The following is a 25,142-nucleotide window of genomic DNA, read 5'->3' on the forward strand; positions in this document are numbered from 1 at the left end:
CACAGCATTTCTGCTCCGAGCAAGCACTACTGGAAGGTGCGTGGTTAGCGCATCTCCACTTCAACCAAAGCACGTACCGCTGGACAGGGTTCTCAGATAAGCCAAAAAGTCTGATGACTCGAATTAGGTTTCAACATATCCTATATTGCTCTTTACTACAAAATGCCAGAAACAGATCACGATGTAGAACTTTAGGATTCCCCGAAGCAATGACTGCATACGAATGTGGGTTTCAAGGACCACTGGCCTTCCGCAGGGCAGTGTGGACACAGACACACTTAGAGATGACTTACTTTATAGATCACTTTCAGAGCAAAAGTCTGTTCCAAATGGCTACTGCACATCATGAAGAAGCCAGCTTTGATAAATATAGCTATTCAATACTATTCTTGAGAAATCACAGGAAGTAAAGCAGGAAACAGCAATGTCAACAGCAACTATGGAGTAATTAGAAGTTCAGGTCACAGGCAGAAGCCAGGCTCTAAGAACAGCCGAGCAGAGAGAAGCAAGGTACTGCGTGAGGGAGGCAAGGCTGAGGGAGGCAAGGCTGAGGGGGGCAAGGCTGAGGGGGGCAAGGCTGAGGAGGGCAAGGCTGAGGGAGGCAAGGCTGAGGGGGGCAAGGCTGAGGGGGGCAAGGCTGAGGAGGGCAAGGCTGAGGAGGGCAAGGCTGAGGGGGGCAAGGCTGAGGGGGCAAGGCTGAGGGGGGCAAGGCTGAGGGGGGCAAGGCTGAAGGGGGCAAGGCTGAGGAGGGCAAGGCTGAGGAGGGCAAGGCTGAGGAGGGCAAGGCTGAGGGGGGCAAGGCTGAAGGGGGCAAGGCTGAGGAGGGCAAGGCTGAGGGGGGCAAGGCTGAGGGGGGCAAGGCTGAAGGGGGCAAGGCTGAGGGAGACAAGGCTGAGGAGGGCAAGGCTGAGGGAGTCTTTCCATGTGAGAGGGAGAGTTAATGGAAGAGGAAATCACTCACAACAGTGGGCGCTGTTATGTGTCTGACAGATATTCACATCACAGAGGTCCTTTTATAGATATGTCCCGCCCCTGCTCGTTTACTCGTACCTTCCATCGTGATGAAGTTAGGGCCCTCTCTTTTGAGCAGTATACCCAGCAGGATGGTTTGGCCAGCCAGACAACCGCAGTCCTGAAACAGCAATTGGCATAAGGATCTAGGATGAAATGGCCATCGATGGCCACAGGACTCAAGTGAGAGCAAAGCACAGGATGCAGAGGGGGAACAGTCTGACAGGAATGGAAGGAAGATAGGATGCCACTGAGACAGTGAATGAGATGGCTTTACAGACCTATGGGTCTGAGATGCTTGAAGGCAGAGGGTGCACAAATCAGTTTCTGGACATAGCAGGATTTAATGATCAAATGTTCCAATAAGCAAATAACTGAAGAACAGACTCCATAGTGTGTATGAGTATTAATGCATCACCATCTGAGACTTGGCCAAGTCACTCTCCTCTTGATTTTACTTATTTACAAATGAGAGACCATGCTACTATCAGTAGAGATGGAGAGACATGTGACAGGAAGGGACACATATAGAACATATTTTGGGACACTGTGTATGTGCTTTGTGACTGCTATGTGACATTATCGTTTATATGGACTAATAAGTTAGCCATGACTGCAAAGAAAGTATCTAGTTGACATGCTCAAATCTCTATGGCCAAACATGACCCAGTGTTTACAGCTCTACCAGTAAGGTTTCATTTCTTTTTATAAATCTGAATAATGAATAATCTGGACCGAGTAATACATTGCTAAAACAGTCATGTAGGTACAGTAAGAGGACTGTGTTCCTCAGTGACAGGAAAGACAGAGCAGTTAATGGAGCTAACCTCAGCTAACCTCTTTCTACATCCATACTGACTTTGGCCCACGAGGACACCTTTTCACTGCCTGCCCTGGCCATAGACCAGCCACCCATTTCTCTCAGAGGACACAAAGGCACACGGCCTGAATGAGAGGCCCTGTTCTGGCAGCCTCTCAGGGCTGGGTGTGATTATATCTTGCTTACATTAAGCTTCTGAAGGATTTCGTGGGTGGATTTGTTTTTCCACTCTGTGATGGTGATGTCTGGCTCCTGTCGCAGTTCAGGAGCATCTGCAGTACTGCTCTGTCGTTTGACTTTTGAATGCTTGGGAAATTCTAGTTCTTCAAAGCTCTTAAACTCTGGAAGCCTGGAAATCAAAATAAGACATTTCAGATTTCCCGCTTTCCTAATGTAGTTCCAAGAAATGCAAAAACGAAGTAATCCAAGGGGACTTACTTTTCTGTGTCGCTAATCCGCAGAAAGTCAAGCTGTTCTACTACAGCTCCAGATATCAATGTCTGCAATGTGATGATTCAAGATGTTTATGTCTGTCAAGCTACACCCTCTGCTCATACTTTCTGTAAGTTCACTTACATACAATTTTGAAGTAATTTCCTAAATGAGCATTCTAAAATCAGAGATCTCTAAATGTAACAAATTAAAACAGAATGCAAACACCTATTAATAGGCTGGATATAACAAGCAACAAATTCACGAGTCACATTAATCGGAAAACCACATGAGATGGTCTCTGATCTCTGAGTTACGGGCACGTATTTATTTATTACAGTGCTGGGGATTGGTCCAAAGTCTCCACTGATCGTTTAAACCTCCAACCATGTCTTTATTTTAAAGAGGGTTCTAAAATGTTTTAGTGTTTATTAAGCTTTTAGAAAATGAAATATTAAATTGTTTTTTGGGAAAGGCAATAGAAACTTAAACCTTAGATCATAATGCTGTAATATTAATGTATTTCAGAGCCATCCAGAGATGAAATAACCAACCCTCTTACAAGATCATGAGGTTAGAATTGTTGAGGTTTGGTGTTTTGTTACCAGAACTTGGTTATCCCAGAGACTGAGTACCTAGACCTTGCCCCCAAGTTATTTCAGAAGAGTAAATAAAGATGCCAACAGCCAATAGGTGGGGTTTAGGTTTCCCAGGCATGGGGTCAGAGGAGAACCATGAGGAGAAGAAGGTGCAGGAGAAGGAAGGAGAAGCCACCATGGGTTAGGTGAGCCATAAAAATATGGCCCTGAGGGCTAGCAGACTGGCGTTAAGAGCTGCCCGAATGAAACAGGAAGTAACAACACGGGTTTGTTGATAGGAAAGTAGATTCTAACAGCATGGATGGTAGGTATCTGCCCGCTCTTGTGCTATTTAAGGCTTATTGTAAATATAAGGGCTGTGTGTGTCTTTTATCCAGGAACTAAAGGGCCAAAGGCAGGGTAGAAACCCAAGGTTGGGATTAAATAATTTCTACAACAATAAATATCTAAGCTATTGCCTCTCTGCATTCTGGCATGTGGCAGCCCACATTTGGTCACCACATTCTATTACTTCTCAACGATAAGATCAGCAAACTAAATGAGTCTAAACTCAAACACCTTTTTTGCTTGTCAGTGGTTTGTGGTGAGCAGTGTGAATGGGTGAGAATAGACAACGGCTTTTACCTATCACTTCTAGTTACCCAGAGAACTGTCAGACACAAGCTGTAAGTCATTCCACATTAGGTGTTCTTATTAAAATTAGCTTATACATATCATTTTCTCTCAGTTTGTTTCAAATATGAAGACGCTGTGGGTAGGAGACACTGATTTTCGTGGCAAATGAATCCATCATTTCTCTAGTAGAGACGAGAGAGGAATAACCACAAATGTGGACACCAGATACAGGAAGGACACACAACACCAGCACACCAATCTTCCCTGTAGAGCGTGGATAGGAAAGCCAAGTGTGCAACCCCTGTGCACAGCCCAGTGAGTCTGGGCTCTTAGACTACGAACCTCCTGAGGGCAGGGTCTTTTTCTGGATTTGCTGAATGGTGTTTCTAACATATGAGTTTATATCTATACAATTTGTTGTTTGAAAAAAATAATTTAGATAAATTCAGATAAGTATTTATTGATCATTTGCTACATATAAGCATCATACTAGGTGCTAAGGGTTAGCATAAAAATATATGAAATATTTGGTCCCTTGACATTGATCTCATGGCTATGTATATGAGATGGATAATATAAAGTTAATACACGTCCTATGATGGTAAGTGCACTGTAAAAAGATAAATGCTAAGTAGAAATGGGCACAGTAGGGAAGGAGTGCTAGGGCAGAGTTACAGGAGGAGGTGCAGAACCTATGGCTCACCTCACACACCATCTCTGGGACCCTGGTCTCCACTTTTAGGTGTGTGAGAAGTCACTGGGGATTACAATCAGTGTAATGTCCAGGAACAAGTGAGTATGAGAAGGCTAAGTGTTGATAATAGAATACAGGAGACACAGAAAAATCTAGTGAGGGAACAACGGTAGCCTGCGTCATGGTGTGAGTCTCTCCACTCTGAAGGAGTGACCATCATGTAGGGTATGAGAAAGAGTCGAAAATAACTAAATTCTTAAAGCTGATAACACACTGAAAACATGCAAATAACTGTTATTTAGCATACCATATTTATATAGTCTACTCGCCCTTATTGGCTATTTCTGATCATAAAGTAAATGTTTAGCTTAAGTTCACTGGCTACTGCCAAATACTATCAGTACTCTACAGATTTCAATTTTAAAACATCACTTGGGATTAGAGAGGATTAAACTAGTTACAAATATGTGATTTTTCTGGAAGAGGTGTTAAGGGGCACCAGTGCTCTCCCTGGGGACCAATGGATGCTTCCATTTAGGAGCTGTGCTGGTAATGCTGTAGTGCTTGGATGGGACAAAGCTCTCTCCTGGTTGGACAGTACAGTTCAGTAAGCAAAACCCCATATGACCAAGAGATAACCAAAATGCCTGTAGAAACCCAAGATTATAGGCAAGTCATTAGTCTACTGATAGACCTGTTTCTACAAATACCAAAGTGAAGCTGAGCTACCAAAGTCTGAAATTCTCTTAAGAAGCAGCCACTGTTCAAGCACCTGATGGGTACAGAGGGACAAACTGAGTCGGGGACAACAGGAGTGGGACGGTAAGCACAGAATGAAACTTGTAAAACACATTGAGAAGCATAGCAGATGAATTGTCCTAAACCAGAAGTAGTGAAGTTTAGAAGGCTACCTGTAAACGGTCAACATGAACTTTGACTCCTCCAATTATCCCCTTTTTAAAGGCTGCCAGCATGTCTAATATGGGGTTGAATCTGCTACCTCTAGAATAAAGAAGATAAACAAAACAACCTTATTAACAATAGGAAGCAAAATGAACAAAGAAACATTTGCTATATATGCAAAAGAGCTCGCAGCATGCTAAGAATAGAGAAATACCAGGAGGCTCAGCTTTCTAACTTTCTGTGTTAATGGCATAAAGCAAGTGCAACTTTATGTGTGTGCGCATGTGAATGCAGTCCCCATAGGGGGCAGATGAGCATGAGATCCCTGGAGCTGGAGTTAGAGGCTGTTGTAAGTACTGGCTCGAGTACTGGCAAGTGAACTCAGGTCCCCTGCAAGAGTGAGCTCAGGTCCCCTGCAAGACCTATGTAGGCCCTTAAGCGTGGAGCCATTTCTTCAGTCCTGTGGCTGGCTTTTTCATCAACCTACCTTATGTTGTCTTCCCGGATGAGAACAAGAAAAAGTGGGCGTCCATGCATTTTCCAATACTGCTTAATGAACTGTAGTGCATTCTATCAAAAAATTAGATTGAGGTAGGATGTCATGGAATAGTGTCTGAGATTGCTGGGATCCCTAACTGAGAGGCAAAGGGCCCAGAACGGTTATAATAGTTTATAATCAAACCCGGGATACTTTAGGCTACTTAGAAGCAAAGACTCCTTCTTACTTTAAACCTGCACTCTGTTCTGAAGCTCGTGTTTATTCTTGCCTTTCTTTTCTCCCTCCCGTCATGTTTCTTTCTCACCTTAACAAAGTGCAGCTCATAAGTGAATTGAAAAACAGTCACTCCCCTGCTCCATCACTCAGAAGACTGTCACTACTCTTCACTATGGATTAGTACCAAGAAGCAGAAGAAAATGAACCACATCTGTAGAAACCATCCGTGATGTGTGGACAGTGCTTTGATTGGCTATGGAGTCCCATCACCATCACAAACTTTCCATGTACCTGACTGTTTTACAAATTAATTCATTGATCACTCAGAACGGCCCTTTGATTGTCTGGTTTTACAGATGAAAAATCAGAGTATACAGGAGCTGAATAACATCTGAGAACACACAGCTGGTAAATAGAGTCAGGAATTGACAGACACAGTCTGGCTCCAGGTATTGTGGCCACGGTTCTCTCTTCTCTCCACACAGAGTAGAGTGGAACAGATCCTAACCATACAGTTATGGGTTAGTCAAGATCCTACTGGACAGTCTTCACAAGTAAAATTACTCTAATTTTTCTCTCAAAGGGAGATGAACTACTAGTATCACACAAGCATAGTTTTAAACATTATCACTTATAGAAGAGTGGGATTTCATTTAGTGTGGCTAGAATTCCAAACTCTGCAAAGGCACTGTTTTATTTGCATGTTTTACTTGATGAAGCCCAGCGTCATGGACACCCAGGAATCCTCTGTCTGAGACACCTGTCAGAAACCAGTGTGAACAAGGTCACCTCTGCCCAGAGCTACCTTTATGTCATCTATGAGCAGGAGAACGTCCTGAGACATGTAGAAATCACTGAGGTCGAAGATGATAGGGTAACAAACCACGGTCCTTCCTAGGATGCGGTAAATCTGAAAGAGGAAACAGAAAGCACACGTGCAAAACACAAGGCACGGCGCCCCGAGTCTCAACGATAATTAACACAGATGCTTATTTCTGAAGGGGCAAATGATAGCTCACGAAGTCCATAAAGAGTTAACTTTAAAGTTTTTGCTTGAGTCACTGTGACAGTAAATAGGCTGAAACCCCTATGCCTGAGTACATATTGTTACAAATGCTTTACAAGGCTCAGCAAAGGCACAGCAGTGAGATGTTCATTTATCCCAGGAAGCTTCAATAATACGACACACAGTAAGTAAGATTGATGTGCAGAAAACTGTAACTCACATAACTGCCTCAAGTCCATAATGGAATGTGACAGGGATGGCCAGAGGCCAAGCATGACTTCCCCATGCAGAATTACTACCCAACAGCACTCCATGTGGAAAGCACTCTCTCACCTTTGAAGTACCAAGGCAGCCAATGGGCCTATCTGGCCTTCCAGACAGACCCAACTTTTCATTGATACCCAGGTGGAAATAAGCCTGCAAGACATAAGATACTTGGCTTAGCAATGGCAACTGTAGAGAAATGCTGCCAGGGAGGCCCAGCTAGGACCAACACACAGCCAAACAACTCTGGGTTGGGGGCGGGCACTGAGCTTTTCAAAGCAAAACTTTTAGATTCAATTAACAACATTCTAGACTGTAACACTGTTATAATACTTGTTGACCAGAACAACCTGCTAGGCTTTGATTCATAAAGCAATTCAAGAGACAGATGCTTCCCTTCTCTCTCTCTCTCTCTCTCTCTCTCTCTCTCTCCATATATATATATATATATATATATGTATATGTGTGTGTGTATATCCACTTAAAGTTATTAAAAATATTTTATCAAAATGAAATTATTTTACTAATTTGTTTTCTGATTACCTGAATTTCAAAGTATTCCAACCAAAAATGTTGGTCTTGCTTATTCTCATACCTTATACAACAATTATTTGACTCTGGTATATTTTGAAAGGGGTGTGTAAGTTACTGTGTAAACCTAAAGAAGCATCAAAAGATTCTTAAAGGACACAGATTAAATATACGCTCGCAATATACAGAAGGATCAATGAGTGCACATTTACATAAATGTGTATTCATAATATATAATCTTTTTGTTTCCTAGTTATCAAGTTTATTACGGAGGTGTCCAGACAAGACGTACAAACAGATACATTAGAGGGCAGGAAGGGTGCCACAGTAGAATAGCAGTAACTGGGTCTGCAAGAGCTGAAAACCTCCAACCAGGAAGCCCTTTACCTATATAGCCCCCACCTCCTGATGAAATTGTTATTAAAAAAAATTCAAGTGCTATCTTTGGATATGCAAATGGACTTGCTTGACCAAAGAGACTGCCCTTTCTTTCTGAAATGTAACACCTAGCTTTCTACCTTCTCCCTCTCCCTGCCCCTCTCTTTCTCTGTTATGTTATATATGTGTTTATCTCTCTCTATAGATACAGATGTAAAATTTACATAGGTTTTTACGTCAGTCTTTTGGGTTGAAAAGATATTTCATTTTACTTTCATCCTCATATATTCAAATATTTTTTGGCATTTTTTTTCCAGTGTAGGGTCTTGATTTTTCGTGTTTCCCTGTCTGCTGAGTATTTGTCCTTCTTTTTTGTAAGATAGAGAGCTTTACCCTTTGAAGTAAATGTGTTTATTCAGGTTTCAATGTGAGAAAATCGGAGAATTACACTGTAGAGAGAATCTCTTAGAAGCATCACCTGTTAATAAAAAAGCCTGATGGCCAATGAGCTGAGGCAAGAAATAGGAGGTGGGACACTGGCAGGAAGAGAGGATTCTGGGAAATAGCATGAGAGTAAGAAGAGCTGCAGGGAGAGACCAGGGAGAGATGGGAAAAGACAGAGCAAGGAGGCCTGATGAGACGCGGAGGTGTGCCAGGACTGAAGGAGCTGCAACTAACCAAACGGTAGACACAGAGTGGTTTGAATGGGTTAGATACGTTTACAAGCTACAGCTTGTGGCCCACGCATTTAATAATAAATGATTAGTCTTGGAGTGGTTGCTTTGGGAACTAAGTAGCAGGGAGAAAAAACGAAATTATAAAAAATACTTTTTACATTACACAGTGTTCCAATAATAACATATTTTTGACTAGAAAATGCCACAATCAGGCTTGATATCATAGGTTTATATGCTTTATTTAGTGACATTTGCCAGTCATCTTCTAAACTGCTTTTTTGGCATCGTAAGTGTGGCCTTTCTGCCCTGGTAAGCTAGGAAAGTACGCTCCTCTATCTTTTCTTCTAATTGATTTTATACTTGTCACTTTAAAAAGACTTAAATGGGATTGGCCAAACGGCTCAGTAGGTGAGGGTACCTGCCTCCAAGCCTAAGTAAGGCTTTGATTTCCTGGGTAAAAGGAGCGAACTGACAGCTACGGGTTGCTCTATGACTGGCACGTGTGTTCGGTGGAAGGTAAGTAACTGATGCTGTAATAGGTTCTCTCACACCACTGAGCTCTTGTGCTATTTCTCCTTTGGAACCGTGCGTTCTTCAGAAGTATGGTCTGACTGGCACAGTGCCTGGCACATGGCTGGTCCTCAGGAAATATTGGATGGATGGCCAGGTGAGCAAGTGATTAGGGATGACCTCCCATAGCCAAAATTGTGCAGGTATCAGGGACTCTAAAGCAAGATTACAGCACATGACAGAAGGTTTGATAGACCTTCCCACAAACACTTTTACATTTTCTTAAATAAGAGCATGACTAAATTATGTGATATTTTTTGGGGGCCAGAAGTAAAATTAACCAATAAGGATGCACAAGTTGAACTCCGCTTACTTAGGTAGGAAAGCTACTCCTTATTACGTGAAAGGATTCTCCGTTGTTCTGAACTATGACATGGGAGCTTTGACAGTCGAGTAGGTGGTGCCTGGTAAGTAAGGCGGCCTCCATGTATATAAACCCATATAACGAGGGTGCCGAAATCCGTGGGAGTGCGCGAACCACTTGGAAATACAGACATGCTTCACCCTAAGTTCCTAGTCAGATCACCGAGATGCAGTCATCAGCCACATTACAAGCTTCAAGCGTACAAGGCAGAAGCCCTGCTCCCAGCTGCCTGTCCTTATGCCTTGTTAGTGTGCTGAAATAGGATGCAGCTTCTCAGAAGGGGCAGCAACTGCCATCAAGACGTGTGCCTCAAAATAAAGTTAGTGAGAAGACTTTTTTTCTTTTAAAGGGCAGACTTAAAACAGGTGGTTTTAACAACATCTTAGGGGAGGAAGCCCACACAGCAGCTGGATTGGAAGGCAGGATGTAGCCACGATCGGTCAATCTTCCATCTTCACACCAGCATAGGGAGGCCGGCCTCTTGCTCTTAAGTCTGTCGTAAGTCATATTCCACCACCAAAGTATGCATCGTTTGCTAACATGTTTAAGACAGTGAAGTGTAGTCGGACATGCCTGATTCAGATACTGCACAACTGTGCTTTCTACTGTCTAGTGTTGAGGTTTGCCCTGGAGTTATCTGTATTTTGATGCTAATTCCACTGCCCCAGGACAGCTGCCTAGTCAAGGACTCAGAACTCAGGTGACTTCACCAGAACCACCTCCCCATTGAATTTGTAAAGTACTGGTGAGGGGCAGGTACAGGATAGAAGGAGGCCTGTCATTGCAGGAGAAGGAAGGATGGGCTGGAGAGAAGTTTGAAGGAAGAGGAGGAGACTAAGGGAGAGAGGGAGAGAGGATAGACGGAGAGGGGGGAGAAGCCATGGCAGGTGATGTTAAGATTCTGCTCTGTGTATTTACAGGTTGTTATTAATGTTCTCAAGGGATGGATAGTATCGGGCTTTGTATGTTTAAGTGGGCAATTATATCTTACCAATTGGGTCAAAGATTATTGTGTTGTGTGTTCTTTTATGTGAGGGTTTGAGTGTAGGAAAGTGTGTGGCTGGGCTGTGTTTCCACCAGATATCTAGCAGATATCTTGGAGCACCGCGGTGTGGACCTAGCAGGGTAAAAGACAATCCTTACTTTTTATTTTTATATTTTTACAACAGTCTGGGATCACACCGCAGTTGGTACGAACACCTACTGTAGCTCTTCTCAGAGGGGACTGTAATAAGTGGTTTTTGTTGTTGCTTTCTATGCCATAAGCATCACTCGACTCGGAGGTCACTTAGGTGGTCCTCGGTGCTTTGCACATGCAGCTGGTCGCTGGTGAATGAATGCCTGGCCTTTCATGTAAGAGCTGCATGTCATGTGGTAGGAGGCCGCCCACCTACCATTAGAAACGTACTCCACTTTAACCAGACCTGAGGAATGAGATTTGGTTAATTTGCTCTAAGGCCAACCTTACCAGGACTAACCTTCCTTTCTACTCTGTAGCACTTTCAGTGAGAGCCCATGACGTATCTCAGCTGAAGCAGCCTGTAGCCAGCAATGAGACACGAAGCTTTGGATTCTCGTACTCCTTTCTCCCACTTTAGGTCACCTTTTCTCCTTGCAGCAACTCAGCTCCTGGTCTTGTTTATCATAAAACAAACCAACACAAACCTCTATCCCTCATAGGGTTTTCCACTCAAAGTAATTCTAAGTGTTACCTATTTTAAGAATCCTTATCTTTCTACTGCGTGGATGGGAAGAGAAGGGATGCACATAAAATTTTAATATATTTAAACTTAATTGATTGTGTGGGTACACGTGCCGTGGCATAGCACAGCACAGCACAGCATAGCAAGGTGCAGATCAGAAGACACCTTGTCTTGCCCAGTGTGGGTCTGGGGGTGTAGGTCATGGGGTGAGTTATCCTTAGGCCCATCTCAGTGGCCCAAAGGCCGATGCATTTTAAAGAATAGTGATTCTCTAAGAGCTAGTACCCTTGGTGCCCTGAAACCTAGGTTTCCGTTCATGCTATCTTTTTGGCAAGTCCAGTCCGATGACCACGGACTATGGGCCACTGCACCTCCCTGTTTAACCCACAGCTTCATTCTTAAATCACATTCATGGCTATGAACACTGTCTTCTATATCAATTTAACCTTAATTACTTGAGATGTATTATTATAAAAACTTCCTTTCTGGACTTCTGAAACAAATTACTAATTAAAATGAGGTTATAAATAACTAGTGGGGTTGATAATTCCATTTCCAAAAATCAGGAGCGTCCACAAACATAGGGGCCTCGGCCATCTTCAGACCAGTGCACTTGAAAGGTTCCAAACAGGCATGCAACCACATCGAAGCCAGACATTCTCGTTTAATCTCTTTAGACTCAACAAACCAAACCCACATGTAAGATTGATTTCATCTTCCAAAAAGTAAAGCAGGGGAGTGGGGGCAGTGATTATCAGAAAAAAAATATTTAAAAAACTGAGGTTTTAAGGTAGCATGAGGGAAAATAAACTATAAATGATAATTTTATACATGACAACTAAAATTGAAACTGATTTGTTATTTAAAGGGCTTAGCCAAGGTCAGTAACTGACTTTAACAGGAAAAGAGATCAACAGGACCCATGAATACAATGTACAAATACACACAAGGAAGGATTTTGTTCATTTTGTTTTTAAGTTAATGTCTGATAAAGTGGACTGGTCACCTTAATTACCAACTTTAAGACTTCACGATTTAAACTTAACTACGCATTTTGCCTTTGAATTAAGGCCAACCATTTTGTTCCACGCCCAGCCAGGGGAAGTCTCAGAATCACTTACTTTCACGAGCTCCTGCTGAGGCCAGATCTGAATAGGCTCCACCTGCTGGGGCGTTTGAGTCTGAATCCCGTAAGTATTGAGGAAGACCTGAAGGCTAGAGAGGTCAGAGGTGAAGGGGACAGGGAAGAAGAGAGAGCTACTTTTAGACAATGCATTTATAGTTCAGGAACTATGAATGAAGGAGGTAAAAGGGACAGACAGGGCTGGCTTGGAACATATGATAACTCTGTCACTATCTGCAATACACCATGTATCCCAGAATCCAAAGACCTCAAGGGCTTCTTCCCCAAGTTACTGGGAGACTGAGGGGCAGTCAGAAAGGCAGGCAATGATTTTGGTAATCTCTGTAATCTATGGTCACTAATTTCTCAAGTTAATGTCCATGCTTAAACATGAAAAGTATACTTCATCACATGTAAGGTCACACTGATGATATCCTAGAAACGACCAAGGTTTATTTCTACTGCCACCCTCAATATGGTAAACATGAGGCAGCACCCCCTTCCCCTCACAGCACCCCCACCCTCACAGTACCCCCATCCTCATAGCACCCCCCTCACAACACCCATTCCCCCTCACAGCACCTCCCCCACCCTCAATATGATAAACATGAAGCAGCACCCCCCCAGTCACAGCACCCCTTACCCTCACAGCACCCCTCCCCCTCACAACACCCCCACCCTCACAGCATCCCCCCACCCTCACAGCACCCCCCCAGTCACAGCATCCCCCCACCCTCACAGCACCCCCCACCCTCACAGCACCCCCCACCCTCACAGCACCCCTCCCCCTCACAACACCCCCACCCTCACAGCATCCCCCCACCCTCATAGCACCCCCCACCCTCACAGCACCCCCACCCTCAAGCATCCCCCCACCCCCAATATGATAAACATGAAGCAGCACCCCCTCCCTTTCCCACAGAAGGACACAGCACTCATCTGCATCTCACCGTTGGCTTTCTGCTACAAGTGCCACATGAACCACCAAGTCATTTTCCAGTGGGCCCTGCAAGGCAGAAACAGGAAAGAGAAACAATGAAAAAAGATGTGGCCATGCCAGCTATAATGAGAATCAAGGACAATATTAACTATCTCTGAGGTTCATTAAAGTGACGGACAGCAGCTGGATCTAAGCATTGCCTTTCTTTTCTCGCCCACCACTGCCTACTAATCAATTTGATGGCATAGACAGAGTAACGGAAGACCGAGGAGGTAAAGTCATAAATCTCATCACCGCTGGAGAGGCCAGCCTGTCAGGGCTTTTTTGAATGATGCATAAGAGTAGTTTGGGGACCGAGAGTAATTTTCCATCATTTAACTCTGAAGGGAAGATGAGGAACTAAAAATAAAAAGTTCAATTTATGTGCTCTCCATAAAAAAATGACAGAGTAAAAACTGTTCATTTGACATCTTAACCATATATAAGATTATTCCCTTTGCTGTTAGCCAATTTTCCTTTGGTATTTGTATGTATGTATATAATATTTGATATATATCAAATAGCTTTTTTCTAATATATAGTTCCTACACATTCAGCTATATGACATGATCACTAAATATCAGCCATTGCATTTGTAGTTATAACTAAAGATCGTACTGGGAATTTGTTACTCGTGTGGGAAGAGTCGCTATAATACATATTACACACATATGATTAAATATATGCTAAGATGAACCCAGTTTCAAGCCTGTGTGAATTAATAGTGTTAGGGAGCTCTGGACGTACTGATCAAATACAACCACTTCCCAGTTGCAAGTCCAGCATCCCGACAGTATGCTGTTAGACGGTATGCTGAAACTCAAGCACACCTAACTAAGGTTACCTTAGTAACCTTACCTAAGGTTACTAAGACCTTAGTAAGACCTTGTAAATGACTGTTTCTCAAAACAGAGAGAAAAGTAAAGTATTCCAAGTGAAGATTTCCAACAACAAATGCAGGCCTTAAGCTGATGAGAACTGGGAGTCACTGTCTCTGGGATGAAGATGCTTGGGTCTCAGCAAACAGCAAGTCAAAACATACAGCTCACCAAACAATGAAGCAGCCACAGACTGAGGGGTCAGCTGCCATCTTCCTTCTGAATCACACGTGTTTGTGTTAACACTGTTGCCACTGGGATGGCTGAGTGTTGAGAGCTAAAACAGCCTTTGTACCTTAAATCACAGTGAGGACTTGGTTAGGACTGAAGAGATCGTAACAGTACTGAAAGCCAGCATATGAGGAGTTGGAATTCATGTCATCATGAATTCCAGAAAGCATTCGGCAGGGGTAGCACCACTACAAGTCCATTCCTTTCACTATCCAAGTCAGAACCATTTTCTTTAAAAACCAATTGCTATTTAAAGATTGCAATTTTGCTGTGTCAATTGCTTTAATTAGAAGAGAAGGTAATTAGTCCCTTCTGAGTGATAGTTTCTCTAATGTAATATTTTCAACTTCTAAAAGTCTCTTTCTCTCCCTCTCCTTCCAGCAGCACTATGGTACCATTATTTTCTGTTTCCCTCATTTATTCACAAACTCACTTGACCAGCACATTACAGTGATTCTCATACTGATGAGAAAGCTGAGGCAGAGACTGTTAAAAAAACAAAAACAAAAACATATCAGGGGCTGGGAGCATAGCTTTGGGCAGAGCACACGCCTTGAATGAGTGAGGCCCCTGTGTTTGATCCCAGCAGCACAAAACCAATATTTATACAGCCAAATCAAAGTCAGTAAGTGGCAAGGTGGGGATTCAACCCCGTCTAGCCTACTTCTTATACCACTACAGTGTGGTGCATGGCTTCTTAACGCTTGTTCACCCCACACGCCCTAAACACATTCCATCTCTCCATCCCGCCTCTAAGGCTCCATGGTCCTCCACTTAGTAGTCAACTAACTCTTCTATCTGCTCCAACCTCAACTCTGTCTGCTCATAACCGCCATCCTACAGACAGGTCTGTAAAAACCAGAGAAGATCCCTGAAAGTCTAGTCTTCAGACAGTATTCAAAAAGTGTAAGCCCATCATTTGTCACTGATTCCCCACCTCACCCCACATGCGTACCGCACAGACGCCCCAGTGCTCTCCTGTCACCGGTGGGACAAGAACTAAACTGCTTTCCATGGCTTTACGGTCCTGCTCTAGCTCCTGCCCACCTCATCTTCCTCTTATTCCCTACCATGTTCTCGTGACACTGAGCTCTCTCTGCCCTTTCACAGCTGAGCTCCCATCACAGGGCTTTGGCAATGGCTGTACTTACTTAGTATGCTTTCTTTACAGATGACTGAATGAACGTCTTCTCATCACATGGGTCTCAACCCTGATCCCTTCCTCTGGGGTCTTCTCTTTCCTACTATGGAATTGCTTTCCCTGGGTCTCTCCTGCTCCATTGTTGCATTTTACCTCGAGGTTTACCTTATAGATCATGCCAGCTCCAGAAATTTTGTTATTTTATTTATTGTTATTCAATCAATAGAAAGTAACTCATAAAAATGTTAAATCCATTTTTCTTTCCAGCCCCTGCTCCCAGAATGACAATTCTAAGATTATTTATTAATGAATGCCAAGTCCAAAGGCTTTGGCTCATTTCCTCATTAGTTTTAAATTTATTTAAAAGATTTTCTCTACATTTCTCCCTTTTAGTCCATTAAAAGGCTCTGTCTCCTTCTATCACTAAATTACATACAATGCAAACACTATGAAAACCATGAGGTCAGAATGACACTCACAGTGTCCAGTCCATTTGTATCTGGCAACTTGGAGAAAGCACTCCACCATCTATCTTGTCTTAGTGACTTAGTTTTATACATAAATCACTTTCCATCATAATTTGTATTTTTAAACATAAGAATATTTTCTTAGACCTTAAAATGTTTTCTTAAATCCTGATTTGGATTGTAACAGGTAGCATGATTTGCTGGTTTCTCCACATAGGAACAGGCCTGTAACTGGCTTAGACGTAAAAATACCTTAAGCTAAATCTTCAGCTAAAATCAGACAATAAATCTTATTGGTTATGGGATTTTTAAGATTCATCATGTCATCCTTCACATGGAATGCTTGAAGAATAATTATAATTGATTATTGATCAAATTAACTCATAAAAAGAGTTGTCTTTTATCTGCTCGAACAAGGAGCAAAAATTCATCCTTAACTGATCTGTGTGCCTTGCACAATCCATGAGTATCTTAATACTAAAATTCTGGTTAAAAGACTCATATATTACAGAATGTGCAACTCTGACAAGAATCATCCTCAGGAATGCTAAAATGATCTACTGTTCTAGCTTCCAGCCTCCTGAAGCTGTTTCCAGATACTTGCTCCCAGAACAGCTTCAGGAATAGCTGGTGGTTCCTGGTGACCTTGGTTCATCCATATCCAGTTCAGACATATCCAGTCAGAGAGCTTCAGTCAAGCCCTGATCCTTTCAAATATATAGAGACTGGATAACAGATTCAAAATCAAGCTTTCTTAAGTCTAACCAATTTATCCAATTTTCCTACCTCTCCCTACCCCTTTAAACACACACACACACACACACACACACACACACACACACACACACACACACACACATTCATTGCACCTATTTAACAGGAAGAAGTCACATAAAATCGTCATCCCTATTCCTTAGGTTTGACTGTCTGGTTATGGTTATTCTATAAATTATAGATATGTTGTCATTTTAAGGGGTGATTTGGAAATGGTCATAATTTTGAAAATGGAGGAAACTAAATAGAGAGCTTAGACTTGGAGATATCTGCCTTTCTTTTGCTCTTCTCTATCCTTTCTTTCCTAGGTAAAAAGAAGGAGGTTAAGGGAAAAAGGGGGGATAGAGTAAACATTATAAAAAATTAGATATATGGAATAGATTACTAAATTTATTCTTAAGTAAAACATTGTATAACCATAAACTTACATTGGTAGAAATCTTTATAATTGATGCAAAATTGAAATTATAATCTTACATTGGTACAAAATTTATATATTGATACAGGATTGAGGTTTTCATTGGTTTAAATCTTTATATATTGATACAAAATTTAAAATTAATTTTGTTAGTCTTGGACAGGCATTGTGCCTATGCAACTCATTTAAAAATGCAAGGCTTAGAAGGAGTCCTTCTAATAGCTGCCATTACAAACTGCTTAGGATGATTAAGTAATGCAAGTTAGGGGCCAAGTAGTAAACTCGTGGTTATATTAGATTCTGATTTAATTATAATAAAGTGCTTTCAATATTATTCAAATAGAAATAGCTAGGAGTAGTCAAGGTTTAACAGTTCACATATACTATAAGTACATAGTCTTCAGAAGCATCGGAAATCTGTAGAATATAACATTTAAATTCACTTCATTATTAATATATTTTTTTGACTAGAAGACATGTCTACTCCTGACAGTACCCCTTCACAGTTCAAAAAGATATTGAGCATCATAACATCTATTTTACTCAGAATTTCTATTCCTGCACATCATGACCAAGAAGCAAGTTGGGGAGGAACTTACACTTCCACATTGCTGATTTTCACCAAAGGAAGTCAGGACTGGAACTCAAGCAGGTCAGGAAGCAGGAGCTGACACACAGCCATGGAGGGATGTTATTTATTTATTGGTTTCACCTGGCTTGCTCAGCTTGCTCTCTTATAGAACCCAAGACTACCAGTCCAGAGATGGCACCACCCACAGTGGGCTGTGTCCTCCCCCTTGATCACTAGTTGAAAAAATGCCTTACAGCTGGGTCTCATGGAGGCATTTCCTTAACTGAGGCTCCTTTCTCTGTGATAACTTTAGCTTGTGTCAAGTTGACACATAAAAACAGCTAGTACAAACCTCCATATAGAGTTGCTCCAATTGTGGCAAAGTAGGTAGCCCCTGGACAAGAATTGCCCTAATTCAGGGTGGAGAAATGGCTCAGTGGTTAAGAGCACTGACTGCTCTTCCGGCGGCCCTGAGTTCAATTCCCAGTAACCATACGGTGGTTCGCAACCATCTGTAGTGAGATCTGATGCCCTCTTCTGGTGTGTCTGAAGACAGCTACAGTGTACTTATATATAATAAATAAGTAAATCTTAAAAAAATTGCCCTAATTCATCTACAGGAAAAAAAAAAACTGTCCAAAAAAGGACACATAATACGAGATAGTCAAAAGCTCAGCTCTGCCAAGAATGGGTGAGACAGTCCTTCATAATTCCTGCTTCACTTAAGGTCTGTCAGATGGTTCTGGGCCAGAAGGCTGAAGACTGATGCTTCAACGTTTTGAGGAATAGGGGAACTGTCTAGATAGTCAGCTGTCGCTTCAATAGTTTAAGTTTTAGAAGTTATGTTTTTGTGCTTCCTATACATTTAGGTAATTAATTCATTCTTGGATCTCTGATGGGGTTGAAGACTAGTTATAGTCTAATGAATCAAACTTAAATTGTTTAACATTAATAAAGATAACCTAGATTTGATGGGATGGTTTTCAAGTGGACATATAAGTTAAAATCAAAACATAATTCAGACATAGAATTGTAAACTCTTTAAGTTAAAATAGATATTAGAGTAATGTGCCTAATTTGACAAAATTGATGGACTTGATGTTGTAAGTGTATGTCATACCTTATAGTTTACATAAGCGCTATAACTATGGTCAATGTATATTTGAGATAAAAGGCCTTTTTAATGGATGAGAAGGGGTAAATGTTGCAGAGTTGATCTAATACTATTTATTTTATGTTAATTTAGTCCCCAATATTACATGAAAATCCACAATGTCCACACATAAGATGCTGAGGGACCCTGCCGCCAACTGGGTTTGATTGGTAAAAAAAAAAAAAAAAAAAAAAGTTGCTGGTAGCCAAGGGCTGGGCAGGGAGACATAGGCGGCACTTTTAGGAGCTCCACACTGAGGACAGAGGAAGGTGGGGAAATATAGATTTAGCTGCCATGATGAGAAAGAAGTTGCTGTCACAGCTGAGAAGTAAAGGGCAGAGAGACAGCCAACATATAAAGCTGGGGAAGAGGCCCCAGCCCTCTCCACCCCTGACTGGGTCTAAGGCAACAACAATAGAAAATAGACTTTAGTAAGCAATAACTCAGGAATATTGCAGGAGAGGTGTTATCCATGTGGAGGTTTAGCAGTAGCCCAGCCATTGAGCTGTTTAAGACATATTAAAATATAAAGCTATATGTGTGTATCTTTCATTCAGGAACCCAGAACATTGAGGCAGAGAGTGAGGAACTCACACCACTGCCACTGGGGCGATTTGAGAGGATTAATTGATAACTGCAACATGTTTCCTCAAGCCACCTTTATCTCAGGCAACCTTTGCTTACCAATCTAAACACTGGAAATAATGAAAGTCTACGATCGGGGATATAGCCCATTAGTACAGCACCTGCTTGTCCAGTATACACATGACCATAGACTCAATCTCCAGTGCTAGGAAGGAAAAAAAAAGAAAAAGAAAAAAACCTAAAGCAAAATATCTACTGTATTAATTATGATGGCCACACACATTTAACACTAGAATTAAAGACCACCAATTCCACCACACTTCTGGCATTGCTCCAACAGCTTCCTTGGTTTTCTTCTTCACACTGGCCTCTGACAGTCTTCTGTGTTTATAGCCAAGTTAATCTTCTTATGTCACTGACTTGCATGAAGGTGGTTACCAAAAATCTTTGTTGAATAAATGAAAAGAAGAATAATGGATAGGAGAATGGACATTCCTATGAAGTGTTTAGGATGTCTGCCCTCTTCTCCAAATTAGTGTCTTCCAAATAAAGCCAAAACTTCGAAAGGACTTTTACAAACTAGGTGTAACCTTCTCCTCCCTGTTTATGTTAGAACTCTTCACTACAAAATGCTGTCACTCTCATCCAGCTCAAGTTTCTGCCTGCTGTCCATCACGTTAAGACTGCAATCCTTCTGTTTATTCACATCTGACTCTTTTGAGTTGATCTCTTCTAAATATAGCTCCAAACACCAGAATGTTTGAATATCTTTCAATTCTTCCAGCAAGAGCAGGTTCCTCTCAGTCACTGGGTGTTGGGGGTTAGATTTGTGCTTACCTGGGAGTGTACACACCTGCAGCAGGAGCCTGCCTGGCTGGGCAGGGGGGAGGGCAGGACTTTTAGGATTCACAGGTAAGAAACACAGACAGGAGGAGGGAGTAAGGAGATGGGTGGAGGATGGGCCACACCATCAAGGAGCAGGAGGCTGATATGGCTGAAATGTAGGTTCAAAGAGAAAGCAGCCCCATGGGAGGGCTGCCCAGAAGGAAACAAGCAGCAAAGATAAGATACAGATTTAGAAAATGTTAACCCAAGAACAGCAGAGGGGAATGTGTGCTAGCTGCGGGGAGGTTTAGAAGTGCCCAGCCACTGAGCTAGTTATGGCAGCTTAGATAGGATGGTTCCATGTGCACACCTTCTATTTGTGGAAGCTCCAGAGCTCTTGGGTGGGGCATGGGGGATGCAGAGCTATGTGTGTGTCAGCCGGGAGCATAGAGCGGAGTCTGAAACACTTACAGCGACAATGGCCACTCATACATTACTTTACGACATTTTGGGGGGAAATGTTTATGAATGATCTATATACTGACAGACTGGAAGGACCGTTTTTACACTAGGAATGGACATGGTACCTTGGTAATCATTCAATAGTTTGTAAGGAAAACACGTTTTAGTATTCCAGGTTACAATATATAAATCCTAAACATACACAGAAAATGTTTGCAAATATGGTTGTTTTTAACAATAGGACATAATCATACTAAATTTCTATAAACAATGTAACACATGTTAATCATGATTAATGTTAAACCATGGTTGAAAATATTTTCATTAAAATTTTTCATGCCTATAAATAAAATCAGGCTGCTTTTTTTATATTTCCCACTATGATAACAAACACATTTAACATTAATTTACAATATTAACCATTTCTAAGTAGATAGAAGAACATTTACAGGATGCCTTTTCTATCAGCTGGGTAGTACCTAGATTAAAATTGCAATTCATCTTACTCAGAATGTGAGACGATAATTAAGGCATTGCATGCACATCTGTCTAGATTTAAGTTTTTAAATTACTCAAATCAGGCCAAAGTAGTAGCAGGAGAAGATCTGCACCTGGGAACTATAAATAAGCAGTGTAATAAAGTTTCAAGGGTGTTCAGAAAAACCTTAATGCGGGTGTTTCCTTAGAGTTTTCTCTTTCTTGTTCTTTCATTTAATCTAATGCCTTTCAATAGGCAATTCACCATAAGACACAAGTTTTAATTACATAACATTTTCAGTAGATGTCTCCCAATCACAACTTCATTCACCCAGTTTTCCATCATCTCACAAACTGAAAATTGCAAAGATTATTCAGTCCTCTTTCTAGAGTTGCCCCATGCATCCATGCATGCATGCATGCATGCATGCATCCATCCATCCATCCATCCATCCTCATCTCTCACATAGCTATGGAAAGCACAGCATACTCCTGGCGCTGTCTTCCTCTTAATGACTATAATTCATGGTGTTCTTTTCACATGTAGTACATAGAATATAGGCTATATCTTCATATTTATTTCATAGCTGTCTCATGATGATTAACACTTTCTCACACTTTTAAGCATTTAAGAAAAGCCAACTTACTGAACCAAAATCAATGAAAGAATTGTGCTTACACAGGGACACTATTAAATATCAGGTGTTTAATTTTATTTTTGAGAGCTAAACGTCCCACTAGTCATTCAAGGCATTACTACCACTGGATTACGAATCCTGAGAAAACTATTGTGAAAAGAGATCAATAGGCCAGACTTTGAGGCACAGGCAAAGGGAGAGGTGTGGCTCTTATTTCAAGACGATGGTATGGAAAGATACACAGATGTTCTGCAATGAATGCAGAGGAAGTAATGCTTCCTGGAAGATTCGTCTCCTTGTTTTATGGCTTATATTTGTCATCTACTCTGGTGTTAGTATGTCTTGGGAGCCTGCTACATGCCATGTGTTATTCAGCACTCTTATACATGTGTTACTAAAATATTAGTATGTGTTGTACATGTATTATTAGACTGTTAGTATGTCTCAAGAGCCTGCTACATGCTGTGTGTTATTCAGCACTCTGGTGTACATTCTCATGACGATCGTTGCTTTAAAAATGAGGAAAATAGCATTGAGAGAGACAGATTATGGAATTTCTCCAAGGTCACACATCACAGCAGCAGAACAGCACTTGGCCGAATTTGTAAAAGGGCTGAGGTCAAAACAGTGTTGGTTATAGTGTATGCTTCACAAGTTACATGCTGGTGTTGCTGCTGCTGTATTTTATCCTAAGCAGAGTTCTCCAGAGATTCAGAACTCACATGCATTCATATGGAGAGGAGCACGACAAAGAACACAGGTGGGGAGAGTGTTCATTATAAGGAAGTAGATTACGTATTATGAAATGGGATGAATTCCAAGATGTAAGGAGTTGGTGGTAAGCTGGATGGCTTTTCATCAACGACACAAGCTACAGTGATTTGGGAAGAAACTTTCTCAGTTGTGAAAATGCATCTGTAAGATTGGCCTATGGGCAAATGTGTCAGGCACTTTATTGATTAATGACTGATGTGGGCCAGGCTCACTATAAAAGTAACCACTGTAAAAAAAAGTGCCACTGTAAAAGTAACTTTTATTCTGTGGGTGCAACTGTCATCTGGGAGGTTTACTCCTTCCTAGCCCTAGTCTTGGAAGCTTCTAGCCTCCATAAAATCTAATCTAAGCCAAGAATGTTTTGAGCCCCTGAGACTTTCGCTGAATAAACTCACCCTTTCTAGTTCTTTCTGATCTCTGGCTGACTGATTCAACTCAGTTTTTCTGGCTCAAACTGTTCTCCCAGCTGACTTATTAAATCTGGCTTTTCTCTTGGCCTCTGAATTGCTGTGCTTGGCCTCAAACGTTAGCAATCTCTTCTAATCTTCTGGCTCATTCTCATCCTCTTGCTCATTCTGTCTTTACCTGTGTTTTGTTCTCTCTTCAGTCTGTCTCTGTGAAACTCTTCTGGTAAAACCGGTTCCTTCTCCCTCTCTGCTGCTCTGCTCTCCCTCTCGACTCTACTGTGCTGCTCTTCATGAACTCTATGGGACTCTGCACTGTACCCTCTCTGCTTCCTGTGCTGTCTGTCCCTCCCTTAAGTAGCTTCCCTTTCCTCTCTCTTGTGAGCGTTGGGCATATCCTATTCTGTCAAACTTTTCTCTGATTTATCACTTTTTTGCTACTCAATTAGATATCACTTTCAAACATGGGCGCTTCCTTCTACAAACTAACTTTACCTTCATTTGGGATTAAAGCTACGTGCTAAGGACATGTCTGTGTCCCAACAGGAGGGATTAAAAGTGTGTGCTAAGGGGTGAGTCACACCCTATCTGGAAACAGATTCGAATATCCTGTAACAGGCCATTCCTGGGAAGGTAGTCCTGAGTTGTATGAGAAGCAGGCTGAGCGAGTCAGCAGGAGCAATCCAGTAAGCAGTGTGCCTCCATCTCTGCATCAGTTTCCTGATCTAGGTTCTTGCTCTGATTCCCCTCCGTGTTTACCACAGCAAAGAAAACCTAATGAGACAGCAGGAGCAGGAGACCGTATCTGCAGTTCTAATCTGAATCTGATGACAAAATTATTTCCAACCCAAAAGGAAGAAGACCCAGTAATCAGAAAGAGCCCAGGGGCAAGAAAAAAGCCTGTCCAGGTAGCTCTACTAGGAGAGCCCTCCTCTTACTCAGGTTAGCTTCTTCTTTGAGGTCTTCAACAGATTGGATGTGGTCTAGCCACCACAGGAGAAACAATCAAGTTTACTTAGTGTTTGGGCTTAAATATTAATATCACTCAGAAACACCTCACAAAATCACTCAGAATAATTATCCAAATATCTGAGCAGTGTGTTCTAGTCACACTGACACACAGATAACCATCACATGGTTATAGGGAAACCAACGTTGGTGGAGAGAGATGGACTGCTGTCAAGTCCCACCAACAGCTACGTGGGACAACTTCAAGTACTGCCTGTAAAACACACTCTTAAAAAATCTGCTTTTGAGAGAAAATAATTTAGAAATTGAATTAAAGATCAGTTCTACTAAATAATCTATATAGTACGGAAAACTCGATTCAGATTTCTGCAACACTGCCCTGAGCTGTGCTCTAATTTGCTTCATTTTTTGTTTCATTTTACTATGTAAAATGATCTGGGGCTGGCCTTTTACTAAAAGACAAGGTGGGAGAGAGGTGGAAAAAAATCCAACAAGTAAGTCCAAGCCAGTTTTGTCTCAAGGGCAGTGTGTGTAAAGCTGCCCTGTTCCTCTGGGGCTGCGGACGCCCATCCGTGCTTGTTGGCCTTCATCAGCAGAGTTTGCCAGCCTTCAGCACAGACTCATTAGCCTTAGAAACCAAGTGGATGCTTTGTCCATGTCACCTCCACAGGAGACACTGAACCACAGTGTTTACCCTCAGGAGGTAAGGAGCTAAGGACCACAGCAAAGCGGCACACCCAGCCTGCGATGATGGGCAGCTTGCTCTGCCATTTCCAGGTAGGCCAGGAAACAACATGGAACAACCCATAGAAAGAAAAACCCTCCAGCATGCTTGAAAGGCTAGAACTGGCTCGGGAGTAGAGTTAGACAGGTAGAAATAGCCCAAAGGGTGCATATATTAATATATTAGATTAGTGGTTCTGTATTTCATTTAAAAGCATTGGTGAGTCTCAGCTGCAGTTTCCAATGTCCACATGAACGGAGCAGGCAA

The 25,142-nt window shown here is 41.9% G+C and overlaps 1 protein-coding gene across 9 annotated transcripts in view; it reads right to left on the reverse strand.

Moving 5' to 3' along the window:
* Positions 1–25,142, reverse strand: part of Phkb (phosphorylase kinase regulatory subunit beta) — a 195,669-nt gene that overhangs the window by 49,536 nt on the left and 120,991 nt on the right. For all 9 annotated transcript variants that reach the window (XM_087594802.1, XM_087594801.1, XM_087594800.1 and 6 more), the window contains 9 exon segments: positions 13,356–13,411; positions 12,404–12,497; positions 7,129–7,212; positions 6,595–6,699; positions 5,562–5,644; positions 5,083–5,173; positions 2,270–2,331; positions 2,018–2,180; positions 1,051–1,132 (listed from right to left, as the gene is read on the reverse strand). In XM_087594802.1, the coding sequence (XP_087450928.1) occupies positions 1,051–1,132; positions 2,018–2,180; positions 2,270–2,331; positions 5,083–5,173; positions 5,562–5,644; positions 6,595–6,699; positions 7,129–7,212; positions 12,404–12,497; positions 13,356–13,411 (820 nt within the window).

The sequence above is a fragment of the Rattus norvegicus genome, chromosome 19, assembly GCF_021556685.1.
Source record: "Rattus norvegicus strain SHRSP/BbbUtx chromosome 19, alternate assembly SHRSP_T2T, whole genome shotgun sequence".
Classification (NCBI taxonomy): domain Eukaryota; kingdom Metazoa; phylum Chordata; class Mammalia; order Rodentia; family Muridae; genus Rattus; species Rattus norvegicus.